The 15,698-nt window shown below is 40.4% G+C and overlaps 3 protein-coding genes across 3 annotated transcripts; 2 read left to right on the top strand and 1 right to left on the bottom strand.

Annotated features, from left to right (window-relative positions):
- The first annotated feature begins 1,583 nt into the window (after nucleotides 1-1,583).
- Nucleotides 1,584-4,134, top strand: LOC147867769 (uncharacterized). The gene is made up of 2 exons (XM_087315578.1): nucleotides 1,584-2,054; nucleotides 3,247-4,134. The coding sequence occupies exons 1-2, from the start codon at nucleotides 1,628-1,630 to the stop codon at nucleotides 4,089-4,091; spliced, it is 1,272 nt and encodes a 423-aa protein (XP_087171704.1). The 5' UTR covers nucleotides 1,584-1,627; the 3' UTR covers nucleotides 4,092-4,134.
- Nucleotides 4,135-4,647: 513 nt separating this feature from the next.
- On the bottom strand, nucleotides 4,648-7,723 carry LOC147867768 (aquaporin SIP1-2-like). The gene is made up of 4 exons (XM_087315577.1): nucleotides 7,590-7,723; nucleotides 6,283-6,604; nucleotides 5,168-5,440; nucleotides 4,648-5,080 (listed from the first exon to the last, which is right to left on the bottom strand). The coding sequence occupies exons 2-4, from the start codon at nucleotides 6,568-6,570 to the stop codon at nucleotides 4,928-4,930; spliced, it is 714 nt and encodes a 237-aa protein (XP_087171703.1). The 5' UTR covers nucleotides 6,571-6,604; nucleotides 7,590-7,723; the 3' UTR covers nucleotides 4,648-4,927.
- Nucleotides 7,724-10,170: 2,447 nt separating this feature from the next.
- On the top strand, nucleotides 10,171-11,197 carry LOC147867767 (ATP synthase delta chain, chloroplastic-like). The gene has a single exon (XM_087315576.1). The coding sequence runs from the start codon at nucleotides 10,273-10,275 to the stop codon at nucleotides 11,080-11,082; it is 810 nt and encodes a 269-aa protein (XP_087171702.1). The 5' UTR covers nucleotides 10,171-10,272; the 3' UTR covers nucleotides 11,083-11,197.
- The last annotated feature ends 4,501 nt before the right edge of the window (nucleotides 11,198-15,698 follow it).

Genomic DNA, 15,698 nt, shown 5'->3' with positions numbered 1-15,698 from the left:
TAATTAACTAATATTTTCCAATGAATTAATTAATGTGTTAATGAATTAAGAAATGTATTTGTAAATTAATTAATTTATTAGTGAATCAATTAATGTTTAAGTGAATTAATTAGTTAATAGTAAATTAATCATTATATTAATGAGTTAATTAATTATTGATGTATGTCTGTGTACACATATATGTATGTGTGTGTATATGTATCTATGTATGTGTGTGTATATGTATATATATGTTTGTGTATGTGTGTATATATGTATGTGTATGTATGTATGTGTGTATATGTATATGTAAACGAATGGTTTTATAATATTCTTAGGGCCATTTTCTATTCTCGAATACCACGAATATTACGGATGTCGAATCTCAAGAATATCACGCATGGCTCAATCTATGATTGAGCATATGTGTCATCATATTAAAGAGAAATATACATGAGCAACATGTGGTTTATTCACGTATGTCGTTAGAGGAAACTTTCTTGTGGTGTTCTTTAGTGGGTCCCATAGATCTAATTTATTGCATCCCCAAGGCCTTGAAACATTATCCCTATCATATTTGTTTGTATGTCAAAATCCACCTTTGGTAGACAATCTTAGAGAGGAAGGTGGGAAGCAAACATTTGGTGCATGATAATCTCTCTCTCTCTCTTTCTCTCAACATTCGGTGCATGATAAGGTAACTTGTCATTACAACCCATTGTTATTGGTTGGTGGACTACACCATAGTACAATGTTTGGACCAAGTTCTCGCATTTAAGGGGATTACCTTTACTTGATTATATGGCAATGGTCTCAAAGGCTAAACAAAAGTAACAAAGGAATTGTTAAACATTATTGCCCTTGAATGAAAAAGGGGCGATGGGCCTTAGTTAGTCAATTCGAGTGGCCTCCTACAATATGTATACAAGCCCTTTGTTTAAACAGTGGGTGGACCATATCACAATTTCCACCACCATGTGTAAGAGGTCATGGGCAAGACGAGGACCGAATCAAAGCTGACATACATAATCCTTCTTTTTTATTATTATAATTAGTCTACCCTAGTGGAAAGTCGTTACACTACTAATCCTATATCTCGGGTTCAAAACCTAATTTATTGTAAGATCTCTATTACTCTTACTCCATATGTACTCCATAGGCATCTCGTAATGTACTAGATGCTAGTGTGGAATGTAGGAGTTGAACCCATGACCTCTTCCTCTACATGGGCGCACAAAATCATTCTCTCTCCGTCCTCTCTCTTCATTTCTTCGGAACTAGTCGATTGGTCAGAGACAAACCTCTTCTTTAAAGAGGCATAACTCTCCTCCACCTCGTCTTTCCAAAGCACAGGGGATATAGCTCAATTGGTAGAGTGCTATGGATGGGTATTTATTTGGATTGTGTGTGTGTACACAGTACACTTTACTAAAAAACATTTGTTCTTACTAAAAAAAAAACACTTGGTTCAATGCATAGTTATTTGCTGTTGTTATTCATTCATTCATTCGCTTCATTTATGTATATAATTACGAGTCAAGAAAAGTTTTTTTGTTTGTTTGTTTGTTTGTTGTAATTTCTGAGCCTGTAGGCGAAAAACAGAGGGGCGACCGAAGAAGAGAGGAGAGTGGGCGAGAAGATTACGAAGATGGCCGAGAAGAAAGAAGAAGAAGAAGAAGGAGCAGAAGAAGCCTCTCCTTCTTCTTCTTCTTGTCCAGACCTCCCTGCCCCTGGCGATGGAGGCCTCCTCCTCGTCTTCTGCATCAATGACATCCTCACAGACGACGATCTCCTATCCATCCTTTTCAAGCTCCCCACCCAGCAGGACAAGAACGCCTTCGGCCTCGTCTGCAAGCGTTGGATGAACATCCAGAATGGAGAGAGACGGAGGTTGTGTGTTCGTGCAGGTCCCCTTATGCTCGAGCGCCTTGCCCTCCGCTTCACTCATCTTATCGACCTCGACTTGACTCAGTCCGCCTCTCGCTCTTTCTTCCCTGGTGTTAGTGATGTCGATCTGCTCACAGTTTCTAAGAATTTCAGGCTTCTTGAACGGATCAATCTTCGTGAATGCAAAGGTCTCTATTGCTTTCATAGTTTTTGTGCTTGTTGATTTAGATTACAAAAACATCTTAACCTGTTTCATCTTTTCAGTGCTGCTTGCGTGAAAATCACGTATCATCTGTTTCAGAAATTTTTATGTAGATTTCTACAAAATTGTTTGTACATAGAAATTCTCTTTTGAGTTATTTATGACCTTTTCGTGTGATTGTTTGCGATCTTGAGTATTTATGTAGTCGTGATCACAATTGGATCTCGAGAAATGAAAAATTAAAAGTGTTTTCTTCTATTCTCGAAGAATTATCTATGTTCGAAATTTCTACAATGAAAAATCATTAGAATGCTATTCAGAATTATTTGTATAAACAACTTCATTTTGCTGTCTTCTTCAGCATTATTTGTAGAAAAGTCTTCGCTATTTCCTTCCAGGATTGTTTGTATTAAAATAAGTGTTTACCATTTTCTTTGCAGCTGTTTAATTATAAAATCTTTTCTATTTTCTACAGGATTGGTTGTATAGAAATGATCACTCAAAAGTTGTTTGGAATTGATGTATAAAACATGTTTACCATTTTGTCCATAGTTGTTTGTGACAATTTATAAAATTTTCTATGGATTTTCATCTTCTATTTAAGATTGATTTTCTTCATATTCGTTTGTGATATTATGTGTGAAGGTTGCTTTTTTCTTTGTTCGATTGATTTGACATCATTTCATACAATTTGCAGTGCTTTTAAGGGTTGAGATTATGTTTCTCAACATTTTGATGCCGATGGACCAAATTGTACAGTTGTCTGACCTCATTCAGACTCATCATTCAGTGTCTGGTTTGTTCTTAGTTTGTAGCATAGCCTGTACATTCTTTGTTTATAACACAGAGATAGATGGCGGTGTAGGAAGGATAACATAGGCGAACACTGGAATGAAAGCCCAATACCCAGGTCTCTTGTGAGGAGATATTAGACAATCTTGATTTTTGAGTAATTTTATGGTTCATTCTTTTGTTTGTAACTTATTTTATTATATAGTATTTATTTTCTCTTCCTGAGCACAATTTTTTTTTCATTGCTTTTTTCTAGCCTTCATCATAGCTGAGCCACTGTATCGCATAAGATACATGTTTGTTGATCATTTTTATGCTAGCTAAAATGCAGTGACGTGTTCAGAAACATTTACCGTTGACATATGAACCTTGTTATTGACATGCAGGCATCACAGATGTTGGTTTGAATGCATTAGGATGTGGCCTGTCAACATTGTGCTGGATTGATTTATCTGATTGCAAGCTTGTTAGTGATAAAGGGGTTGAGTCTTTAGTACGAGGCTGCCCACAGTTACAAGGTTTGTTTCTCAGTGGCTGCAAACGTCTGACAGATAAGAGCTTGGAACATATAGGAAGACATTCCAAGCACTTGGTAGAGCTGAATCTTCAAAGCTGTATCAATGTTGGTGATCTGGGACTAACATATTTATCACAGGGATGTACATCTTTGCGTGTGCTTGATTTAAGCATGTGCTTAAAGGTTAGCTCAGGAGTGCAGAGTGTTGCAGAGAGATGCGTGGAGCTGAGGACATTAAACTTGTCTAGTTGCTCCAAGATCGAAGATGATATAATTATGAATCTAGCAGAAAAATGTATACACCTGGAGAACCTTATCCTCAATGGATGCAGAAAGCTTTCTGATGAAGCTGTGAAGGAGATTGTCAGATGCCGTGGATCTACTCTCAAGGTCTTGGGATTAGGATGGTTAACAAACATATCTGATGAAGCTGTAAAGTTGATTTTCACTTTCTGCTCACTAATTGAGCATCTTGATTTGGAGAGTTCCAATATTACCGATGGGTGCTTCATAGAACTAAGTGGTGCATCTCCATTAAAAATTCTCAAGCTAAATAATTGCCATGGCATAACAAACACAAGTATTATAAAGATTGCAGCATGTTGCCAACAATTAGAAAAATTGGAACTTTCATATTGTGATCAGCTTACTCTAGAAATTGTTAGAGGTCTAGCATTTCCGGATGGTTGTAAGCTATTACTTAACTTCACGTAATATGAATACGCATCTATATGATGTTATCAAATCATTCACAACTTATCTATTTCTTATATGGGAATTTACTGGAACCATGGCCTTGATCAATTTTCTGTTGTATTTTCGATATTTTCGTTCACTTACTGACAGTACCTATGTGCAAAATCCACAGTCAATAAATTATTATTGATGTTTATAAGTTGAACGCAGTCAAAATTTCCATGGGCTGCATAGTTTTGATGACCTTATTTGAGTGCATAGTCACGACTCACAGTATTTATGGGATGCCTATTCCTTATCTTTGTCATACCAACACTTATCACGTGATGGTGGGATATTTGGGATTGAGTACCAAAACATTCCAATGCAGTAGGACATTCATTGCGGCAGAGATGATGCATGTGATCCTGTCTAATCGTCCATGCATTTGATCATCAAATCATCCATGTGTATGATCCAGTGTTAGAGATATAATTCATTAGTGTCTGCATTCACAAGAATCTATCAAGCATTTCATCAAAATGTCATTCCCTGTTATTTGATGGATATTCTACATTACGTTGACAAGGCATCAAACAGGAATTGGCATTCTAGATTATGATGTACACAAGTTGACATACATCCAAGCAATAGCATAAGGCAAGAATCGGAAAGGTTACAACACTACTTAGAGCATATAGATCACAGGAACATCAATAGTCTTAACTTGCATAGCAGACTGCTCACAGAAACCAATTCTTAGTTAAATCAGGCCTCTATTATAATAATATGGTTTGACTTCCATCAGAAGAGTGCTCACGCAGCTTTCTCTTTCCTAGCACGCTGATATGGTTTGACTTCCATCAGAAGAGTGCTCACGCAGCTTTCTCTTTCTTAGCACGCTGATTTCGGAAAAGTAGCTGAAAGACCTGCCCAGATATCAACGATCCAGCCAGTGGTGCAAGCCAAAAAACAAGAAAATGATCCCTCTCGTAGTGTTTTTGGTTTGCATAAGCCCATCCAAATGCCTGCCAAAATGCACCATTAGGTAAATGGAGAGTTAAATCGTCCTTAGCATGGGATAGAATAACGTAATAATTCACCAGGTGCCTTACATTAGCAGGGTTCAAAGATGGCCCTGTATAACCTGATCCAAGTGTAAACACTGCTATTGTTGCTAAAACTATCAACCAATTCTTTTGAAACTTGCTTTTGGGACCCTTCAAAATCACGAGCAGAATAGAGAATGTGATAAGAAAAGACAAAATCAGCTCCGCAAGTATTCCTGTCTTGTAATCCACCTTCAACTGAGGTCCTCCAAGCAAATGCTTGTATTGTGAAGGGACCAGTTCTTTGGCTGCTAATACACCTCCTACAGCCCCAACAATCTAGAGCAACAGAGCATTATATCTTTCGTGATAATCAAGTAATAACTAACATGTTTTTTCGGACAAAAACTCGTGCACCGCTTTACATCTATCTGCATGCACAATTCTGATTCTTTATCTACAACCTGTCCAGTTCCTTAGCGGAGGTCATCAATGGAGGAAGAGATGATGTAGCGAAGTTTCAAATGTGTCAACATTTCTCTTTGGTTCAACGTAACATACATGCTCACACAACTATTCAACATAAAACTTACTCTAAATCACATTCTTCCATAAGGATATGCTCTCAGTAGACATGCTTTCATTGTCTTCATCAAAATTGAACATTACCTCAATCTTTCCACTGACTATGATATAGACAGGATACTTGCATTATGATAAGCTTCTTGCTCACATGGTTTTATATGTGCCTTATTTCGGAACTAAGTCCAAATCTAGTTGTACAAATAAATGCTATGAGATGCTGTGCTGTATTCTCTACAACAGCAATGCCCACATAAAATAGACCCTCCCTCCTCTATCTATTACTAAACCAAACTTCTGATCTTGGAAATGATAGTTTCTCCATTTCCATCACAACAAGAAGGTTTATGCTATTTTTCTCCATTAGATCGAGGCCTTATGTGGTTAAAAATGGGATAGAGGTGTTAATGTGATTTGAAGTAAACATAGAAAGATGAGAAGTTATTAAATGCAACATAAAAGTGTTGATGTGATTAAAAGTAAAACATGCTAGTAGTAGTAGTAATGTAGCTGTGATTAAAACAGAGAAAACCATGGAAATGCTGATGTGCTTAACAACATGCCAGTTTTTTCAATTAACACGATCATAATACACATACCTGAGCTGGATACCGAACGGCCATAGAGAAAAGAGAGTCCTTGCTTGCTCCAACCGAGTAAAAGGCTAGTAGAGGAACAGGGTTCCACATTGCCCCTTCCAAAATGCCACCAAGCCAGCCAAAGAAGAAAACATTGAGGGCTATCAGGCCAATGGCAATGGCAAATTCATAGCCTTTCAGGTTCAGAAGAGTTGTCAGAAATACCGTTGTCGGCTTAGTCAGGGCAATATATAGGACCCATAGAAAAGAGATGGCAGCATCCGCAAGGACGAGCTTCGGTAGACCCATCTCCTCAATATTGTATTATCAAAGAGAATCAAACCTGTAATTTTATGTGAAAATAAATGAGTGGAAATTTTAGTTGAGAATCTAAACCAATCAAGGAAATGAATTATGAAGACTAGGAACCTGTAGCAACTAGAATAAAAGCTTAGAAGCTTTAATGGCAACATTATAAATTAATTCCAATTAAGTACATGGCAATGGTAGGAATGAGAGCGAGTAATCGTATAACTCAAAAGCTAGACTAACGCTAACATCCTTTCCATTATTAACTAAATGACTCCATGTTTCCGGAATTGATCAAAACATCTATCTGCACATTATAACACGAACCTTTATAAATTGCATTAGTCTCTTGAGAGCACGTTTAATCTACTATACTACACAAACGAAAACACGGAGTGGATGGACCACAACTCGAGTCATTATATTGCATTAGTCTCTTGAAAGTACGTTTAATCTACCATACTAATTAAAGAAAAAGATTGATGGACCATTGGTGGAGAAAAACCGGCAAAGTAGGAAAAAGGATTTCATTCTTCTCGCATGTCATAATGGACATCTGCGCCATCACAGAAACACTCACACACTCTTTGAGTCGGAGAAACTGGAACACACAGAGAGATAGAGATAGAGATCAGAATTTAACCTATCCACGTTCCTAGCTTGATGCGATTTACAATGAGTAAGTACGCAGATGAAGACATCACCTGGTTATATATATAGATATATATATAGAAAATTCAGATTTGAAGTAAAAACATTGAGAGAGAGAGAGAGATCTATTAAATTCATGTGTTGTTGGAGATTATTTAGATCCAAATGCTCTACCAGTATAAATAGATGCCCATGTAACTGAAATTTGAGATCTAATGGAAAAGTGGGGTTAGATGGATGAGAAGAATCAGAGATGTGGAATGGTCAAAATGCTTGCTATATTGCCAGTGCTAATGATGGCGAGGATCATCCGGCTACTATTTACTTATTATTGTAGAACTTCTTGCAGAAGTAAATCCATACCATACCTTCATTAATGTCTTCAACTTCTTGAAGTTGAAGATCAAGACCAAGATGAAGATGAAGATGAAGATGAAGTGTGTGTGTGTGTGTGTGTGTATGATATGGAGAAGGCGACTAGATGATGGCAATGGCGATGGTGTAAGTGGTGATGATGTGTGGATGTATGACTTGACATGGTATGGTATGGTATGGTATGGTATGGTGTAATTATTAATATGTTATGTAAATAGGCATGCAAATCATAAATATGCATGCATGCATGTGTGTAGACACATACATACATGATACTACATAAGAGTCATATTCATGACCTTTTCCCCCCCATACTAATAAATAGCTCAACACCACGGACTCCTCGAGCTGCACATCCATATGCACGCATCTACACTCATTTTTAACGCTTCATCAACCACTTAAAAGTGCATTTCTTCATGCAAGTACTTTTATACCCCCCAAGTACTTTGGTGCTTACGATCGACTCTTTCTCTTGAAACCCACAGACTCTATCGGAACATCTCGTTATGTTACTTCCGGGTCGATCCACACCATGTGTTACTCTCTTCACAACACATGCCAAGAGTCTTCGATTGCAATCACTTCACATCATCAAGGATTCCGACTCCAAGTGTTGCCTACCCGGGAACATGGCGAAAACCGAGTATGCATGATACTCCATGTTTACCCATGCTTTGCTTCCAATAAGAGCAATATTATCAAACCTATGAGGTCTTTCCAATACTTAGGATAAGTTCAATATCACCACGAGCTATAGTGTTAACACATGCATAGGTGAACACTAGTTGATCCAATAACAAAAACCTTTGTACATTGCAAGCATGCATTGGTATTCCAAATCTTATTATAATATGGGTAAAAGATTAGCAGAGGAAGTATACCATCTTAATAACATCAAGAAGGTACAAAATATGTTCTTACAATGTTGCCTTGGATTAAGGAAACTACACCATACTCATTGATGTCTATCCAAACGAGGGCGAGACCCATCAAACCAAATGCCAAGAATAAAGAGATTGTAATCCTATTACACTAACATAAACCTTATTTGGTGTGAATAGAATTGCCAACAACCATCTCGTGTGTTGACAATTGAAAGGGAGGCGTATCAAATATGGTTAATGAGTTGGTCAAATGTATTCTAGGGTTAGTTACTCGCGTAATTTCTTGAGCTGTGTTTGTATCCGTCAAGTTAAGAGCACATGAATTGTAGCTCCGATTGCATCAAACCTTGTTATAATAATCGCACTTTAGCACTTTGTTTAATATAAATATATACTTATATTTATTCATGGTGTATACTGTGGTGATGTTGTTTATGGCATTTATGTAAGTTAACATGGTCTCAAATACTTGATTCTCATGACACGATATATACACGAGTCTTGAAAAGTGAGATTGATGTAGAGGCAAAAACAACTAAAATAGTTGCATTTGCCCATGTAGTGTGAAAAAGGATGAGAACCAATGCAAGTGGAAAGTGGAACCCTAACAAGTTCATGCCAACTACTCGTGATGAGACTCACCTTTTAGGTTTGCCAAAGTGATTATGTGTATATTAGTGTTTGGTTTGATTTGTCAATCTTTGGCATCTAGAGAGTTTCTCATTCTTTCTATGTTTTGGATCATGCATATACTTATATCTCAATACAAACATTTTCAGGATATGAAGATACAAATTGCACATCTTACAACCAACAAAATTGCTAAGTGTTGGAGAAACAAGTTATCACTCATTGACGACCTCAAGTTAATGTGGTAAATCACAAGGATTATAAGACATTGAAATCAAGGGTTGAAACACAATAATCCCTAACATTCTAGATATTTTGCTTAATACCCCTATGTTTTAAAAAAGTGCCACTTCCTATTGGAGAGGCATCATGTGTGGTAACTTTAGATGTGTATAAAATCTAGTAACTTTAGAGGCGTATCATGTTTGATAACTTTAGGCGCATATCATGTTCGATAACTTTTGATGAAAGAGATACTTCGGTAACAAGTTTGGGGGACACTATGTGACACTAAGTTTGTGGCAATCTCAATCGCAATATCGAGCATTCAGAGGAGCCTTGACCCCGAGCCTTCCTTCCAAATGTGGGATGGGCTAGTGTCTCCTTCTTCCCATGGTAACGTATTGGAAACATGTGTTTGATCTAGTGCATGATACCCCAGAACGAAGAGTGTGGGGTGATAAAAGTCTCGATTGTATGCCACAGTAATGTGCTCGAGCGAGTCTTGGCTTAGGCCTTCCGAGTTGAGCGTAGAATGGGCTTGAGCTTTGTGGACTCACCTCACGGAATGAGTATGAGTAGATGATATGGTAGTGCGGGGTGACAAAGACTGAATTGTGTGCCAATGTAGTGTGCTCGAGCGGGTATCGGATCGGGCCTTCAGAGCGAGATGGAGCCCTAGGGACCGACCGAATGAGTATGAGACTATGAGTCTTGAGAGGATCATTAGGGAGGAGAAAGGTTCAAGTTTAAAGGATAGGCAGAGGTGTAGGAACCACACACACAAAAAAAAACCATTGGCCCATATGGATAAGGCCCCTTTCCTTTTGCTCTGTTTTGCTCAACTGAAGGAAGACAGGAAGAAGAAGAAGAAGAAGAAGAAGAAGAAGAAAGGCAGGCAGAAAGCAGCAGCAGAAGCCATTGCCCCAATCTGAGAATCATGGAGACAGTGCAACAATCTATCTCCTCTCTCAACATAAGCAACTCCCTGCTACCTTCTTGCATCAGGACACCTTCATCCCTCAGGATCCGAGGAAGCAGCACCAACACCACTTCCTTCTTCCATGGAAGTAGTATGAATGCTTTAAAGTCGAAGGTCCAAGAGCAGGGAAGATCTGCCGCATCTTGCGACGGCGACGGCGAAGCAGGCAGCAGGAGCCGCAGGCCTTGTGTTGTTTCCATGGCTAAATCTGCTGCATCTGGCTATGCCGCCGCCCTTGCAGAAGTAGGCCAAGCGAAAGGCATCCTCGACAGTGTCGCGAAAGACGTAGAGAAGCTCTCCGTATTTGTTCAAGATGAGCAGTTCTGGTCCTTCATAATCAACCCTGTCGCGAGGGTGGAGGAGAAGAAAGCCATCCTGAAAGAGGTGAGCATAGAAGCTAAGTTCCAACCTGCCACTGTCAATTTGCTCAACTTGATTGTAGAGAAGAAGAGAACTATAGTCCTAAGGGAGCTTGTGAAGGAATTCGATGTTCTTTACAATGAACTTACCGATACCCAAGTAGCTGTGGTCACATCCGCGGTGGAGATTCTACCGCCACAACTGTCTCTTATCAGTAAGAAAGTGCAGAATATGTCCGGATCGAAGAGCGTTAAGCTGAAGAATGTCATCGATCCTTCGATCATAGCTGGTTTTGTTGTCCGTTTCGGTAAGGATGGTTCTCGTCTCATCGATATGAGTGTGAAAGGGCAGCTCGATAAAATCGCTTCGCAGATCAATCTAGCCGACAAGCTTGAGCCCGCAGTTTGATGCTCATCTCTATCTTGTAATGGCTACACATCTTCAATTGTATTCCATACAACTTTGAGCCCCCCATCTCCTCTTATCTCTCATATTTTTATTTTATTTTTCTTTCTTTTGATTATTATCTTGTGAACTAAGCAGGTTCTCTCTCAGACATGGTGATGGAATATGTACACACTTAGTTTGCCACCCGTTTCGTTTATTTTAAACCTGTGTATGTCGGAAATCAAATAAATGGAACAATGGCGAGTATATATAACATAAACAAATTCTTGCATTGATGTGGAAACATGTGCTCATGTGTATACTGAGTTTTCTAAGTAGTTGAATCTACATCTACAAATCAATTCCAGGATGCAATGACAAGACTGTAGAACTATCCGATGGAACCATGGCGAGTATATAGAATCGATCCAATGGATCGATGGCAAGTATATAGAATCAATCTGATGGAATGAACAATGTCAAGCATATAGAATCAATCCCATGGAACAAGGGCAAGTATATAGAATCGACATGATGGAACAATGGAAAGTATAAAAAATCCAATGGAACAATGTCATATAGCATATAGCATATAGCAAGCATATAGAATTGGTTTTATGGAACAATGGCAATGTGTGTGTGTGTGTGTATATATAGTTTTTTTCTTAATTATTGTAACATCTATGAGGATTTGCAGACTGGAATCATGTGCTCAAGTATGCACAAGCCACTAACTTGTGATCCTGGAATCATGTGCTCAAGTATGCACAAGTCACTAACTTGTGATCCTGGAATCATGTGCTCAAGTATGCACAAGTCACTAACTTGTGATCGTACGTTGACAAATCAAGTAAACATTACATATCCCTGGAAGTTCTATGATTTGTGTCCTTTGTGTTGTTTATTGCGATCTTGTATGCAAAACTTAGTGTTCCCTTTATGAAAAGTGGCATTGTTGGGCTTATTATGGGTTCTATGATCTTGTGGCTATGATCCTCTGTTGTATTTATTGTGATCTTCTATGCAAAACTCGGTGTTCCCCCTTATGAAAAAAACATTGTTGGGCATGTGGCTATGATCCTAAACACATCACTAAGTTGTGTGATCTTACATTGGCAAATCAAATAACACATTCCATATCACTAGATACTCTATGATTTGTATCCTTTGTGATGTTTATTGGCTTGGAAGAAAGGATCTTGTATGCAAATCTTGGCATCCCCCTTATGAAAAGTGGTATTGTTGGGCTTCTTATGGATTCCATGAGCTTGCGGCTATGATTCTAATCACATATCACTAACTTGTGTGATCTTACATTGGCAAAACAAACAACAATTTCATATCACTAGAAGTTCTATGATTGTGTCCCTTGTAGTGTTTATTGTGTTGGAAGAAAGAATCATGTATGCAAATCTTTGTGTTCCCCCTCACGAAAACTGGCATTGTTGGGCTTATTATCATTTCTATGAGCTTGTGGCTATGATCATAAACACACATCGTTATCTAATTTTTAAAACATAAAAAATAACTCTCCATTATGACGATATTAAGCTTAAATTATGTTGGCAAAACAAATCATTAGCAATTGTAAAAGGAACTCTCTAAGATTTAGGATTTTCTTTTTGAAGTAGGGGAAATGGTGTTTATCGTGTTGGTAATTTAATCACAACCCATCTACCTTAAGGACAAAGGTGTCTCGAATTATGTTGAAGCCAGAAAGATTTCTAATGAGAAGGGCACTACAACCGTCGCTACGAACGAAGGGGAACTCCTGTTCATTTGCAAGCAAGCAAGTGCAAACCTTGCAAATGAAGAATGCACCTAGGTGATCGACTCCGGTGCATCGTTCCATATAACTCCCTTGAGAGAGTGGTTCTCGTCTTATGCAACCAGTGACTATGACTATGTGAAGATGGGAGATAATCGAGAATGCAGGATAGTCGGCATTGGAAGTGTGTGCATGACAACATCGACTGGTTGTTGGCTGACCCTGAGGGATCTTCGACATGTCCCTGATATCAACTGGAAGATTGGACGACGAAGGCTACAATGGTATTTTTCGAAATGGAAAATAGAAGTTCTGTCGGGGAATCTCATAGTGGCCCAAGCACAAAAACAAGGCACATTGTATATGATGCAAGAAAAGCTATGCAAGGATGAAGCAAATGTGGTTGACAACTCAAGCGTAGAGATATGGCATAAGAGGCTTGGCCATATAAGCGAGAAGGGAATGCATATCCTAGTCAATCAGAAACTCCTTCTAGAAGTAAAAGGAGTGCACTTGGAGAAGTGTGTCAAGTGCTTGGTCGGAAAGCAAAACAAAGCAGTATTCCACTCAAGACCACCAAAAGGGAGACAATGTGCACTAGAACTGGTCCACACAGATGGGTGCTACGTGGATACTCCTTCGCATCGGGGTGGACAATACCTTATGAGATGGGAGTCGGCTAGTCGGGCTGACTGAAAAATCGACATAGGAGTCGATTAGTTAGCTAATCAACTAAGATTAATAATAATAATAATAATGAAAGCTATGTTTGTAAATAGCCCATACTGTGTATGAGTATAAATAGACCTAGGGCAAACATAGTGAGTGTAGTGCATAATATAATGAAGGTAAGAAGAGAGATGCATGAGAGAGAGTGGCAACATAGTGTTGGGATTACGGTCCCTCCGGATGGGATGTCCGGAGATGAATGACGGCAAGCCCGGTTGCGGTTACGGAGCCGGATGAAGAGTACCCGGCATGAAGCCGGATGAAGAGTACCCGGCATGAAGCCGGATGAAGAGTACCCGGATACGGATCCGGATGATGAAGACCCCGGCTACGGAGCCGGATGACGAATGTACCCGGAGAGAGATCCGGATGCAGGGCTATATTTGTAAATATCCCGAAAGTCATATATGTATAAATATGACTTAGGGCAAACAGTTTTATGTGGTTGTTGCTTAATTTTCATGCGAAGTGAGAGCAGCCGAGAGAGAGAGAGAGAGAGAGACGAAGAGGTCGTTGCCTCTGTGTATTGCCGCCGCCTGTGGCGAAGACGGTGAGCTCAAGGTTGTTGCCTTGTAGCTTCACCAGTGTACATCCCTGTTCATAGTGATAGTTGGAGTTTGAGCACTCCCGTGGTTTTTCCCATTTAGGGTTTTCCACGTAAAACATCCAGTGTACCTTTCTCTCTATTGTTTTTCGTGCATTGTTGTATTTCCCGTTTTCTGTGAATCGATCCTGTTCCTCGGTTGTGGCCGAGCACGGAATTTCAATAAAGTGGTATCAGAGCGACGGTAACACAGAAAATGGAAGGCGGCGGCAGCGGGCAGCCGGGAATGATGGTGCTGAATGCGCAGAATTACGCCGACTGGAAGATCAAGATGGAGGATCTTCTGATTGTTCGGGACCTGTACGAACCGATTGACAGGTCGGAAATACCGAAGGGAGTACTTGAGTCGGAGTGGAAGCTCCTGAACCGGAAAGCAGTAGCGACGATCCGGCAATATGTCGATGTAAGTGTCCTGCAACATGTGGCGAACGATACGAACGCCTATGAGATGTGGAAGAAGCTGTCGGGCCTCTATGAGAGGAAGAATGCGTTGAACCGGACCTCCCTGATGAGAAAGATAGTGAACCTCAAGTACCGGGACGGCGAGAGTATGGTGGAACACGTAAGCACGTTCATGGGATTCGTGAACCAGCTTGCGGCGATCAAGTTCCCGTTGGAGGATGCAATGCAAGCCATCATCCTGATGTGTACATTGCCGGACAGCTGGGAGAACTTGGTGGTGACTCTCAGCACCTCCTGCACGGAAGACAACTTGTCCCTACAAACGGTAAAGACAAGTATTCTAAATGAAGAAGCGCGTCGGAGAGATAAAGAACCGGCCTCCGACTCGAAGGCGCTGCTTACCGAATCGGAACGGGGAAGACACTGGAACCGGAGTCCGCAAAGACGGGAGAAGTCGGGGACCCGGTCGCAGTCAAGAGGAAGACCCATCTGCTTCCACTGTGGGAAGCCGGGGCACTTCCGGAAGAATTGTCGGCATTACCGAAAGGACAACGGAGCCGACGACACCGATTCGAAGAAGTCACCGGAGAGAAACGGTGCATACCGGGGAGCCACGGACCGGAGAGGTCCGGATCGGCGAGGGCAGGACCGGAAAGGAACGACGGCACTCGCGGCAAGTGAAGAAGAGATAATGCTCATTACCGAAGAGAGGGAGTTGAACCTTGCCGGCGTAGAGATGACCTGGGTGGTCGATTCCGGAGCGTCGTTCCACCTGACCCCGGAGAAGAAATACTTCTCATCCTACACAGCCGGTGAGCACGGCTTTGTCCGGATGGGAAATGAAGGTACATGCCGAATTGCCGGTATAGGAGACGTGTGGCTGATGACATCAACCGGATGCAAGATGCTGTTGAAGGATGTGCGACACGTTCCGGAGGTCCGATTGAACCTGATCTCGGCCGGGAGGCTAGATGATGAAGGCTACACGGGTAGCATCCGGAACGGCGTAATGAAGTTCAGCAAGGGGAGCCTGATAGTGGCTCGGGCCCGGAAGGTCAACACTCTGTACCTGATGAATGCCCGGTTATGTCCGGAAGAGCTGAATGTGGCAGCCGACACTGCCGGTGAGCTGTG

This window comes from Azolla caroliniana, unplaced genomic scaffold, assembly GCF_043228905.1.
Source record: "Azolla caroliniana isolate FFs.n. ecotype wild unplaced genomic scaffold, voAzoCaro1.0.p SCAF_2, whole genome shotgun sequence".
Classification (NCBI taxonomy): domain Eukaryota; kingdom Viridiplantae; phylum Streptophyta; class Polypodiopsida; order Salviniales; family Salviniaceae; genus Azolla; species Azolla caroliniana.
The sequence above is the reverse complement of the archived record's forward strand: the minus strand, read 5'-3'. Positions and strand labels throughout refer to the sequence as shown.

What these genes read in the sequence shown, in the direction of transcription:
- LOC147867769 (XM_087315578.1), top strand. Translation starts at nt 1,628, where the DNA reads ATGGCCGAGAAGAAAGAAGAAGAAGAAGAAGGAGCAGAAGAAGCCTCT. An exon ending in CAATCTTCGTGAATGCAAAG is followed by an intron (nt 2,055 to 3,246) that starts GTCTCTATTGCT and finishes ATTGACATGCAG; the next exon opens with GCATCACAGATGTTGGTTTG.
- LOC147867768 (XM_087315577.1), bottom strand. Translation starts at nt 6,570, where the DNA reads ATGGGTCTACCGAAGCTCGTCCTTGCGGATGCTGCCATCTCTTTTCTA. An exon ending in CCGTTCGGTATCCAGCTCAG is followed by an intron (nt 5,441 to 6,282) that starts GTATGTGTATTA and finishes CTGTTGCTCTAG; the next exon opens with ATTGTTGGGGCTGTAGGAGG. An exon ending in CATCTTTGAACCCTGCTAAT is followed by an intron (nt 5,081 to 5,167) that starts GTAAGGCACCTG and finishes GCATTTTGGCAG; the next exon opens with GCATTTGGATGGGCTTATGC.
- LOC147867767 (XM_087315576.1), top strand. Translation starts at nt 10,273, where the DNA reads ATGGAGACAGTGCAACAATCTATCTCCTCTCTCAACATAAGCAACTCC.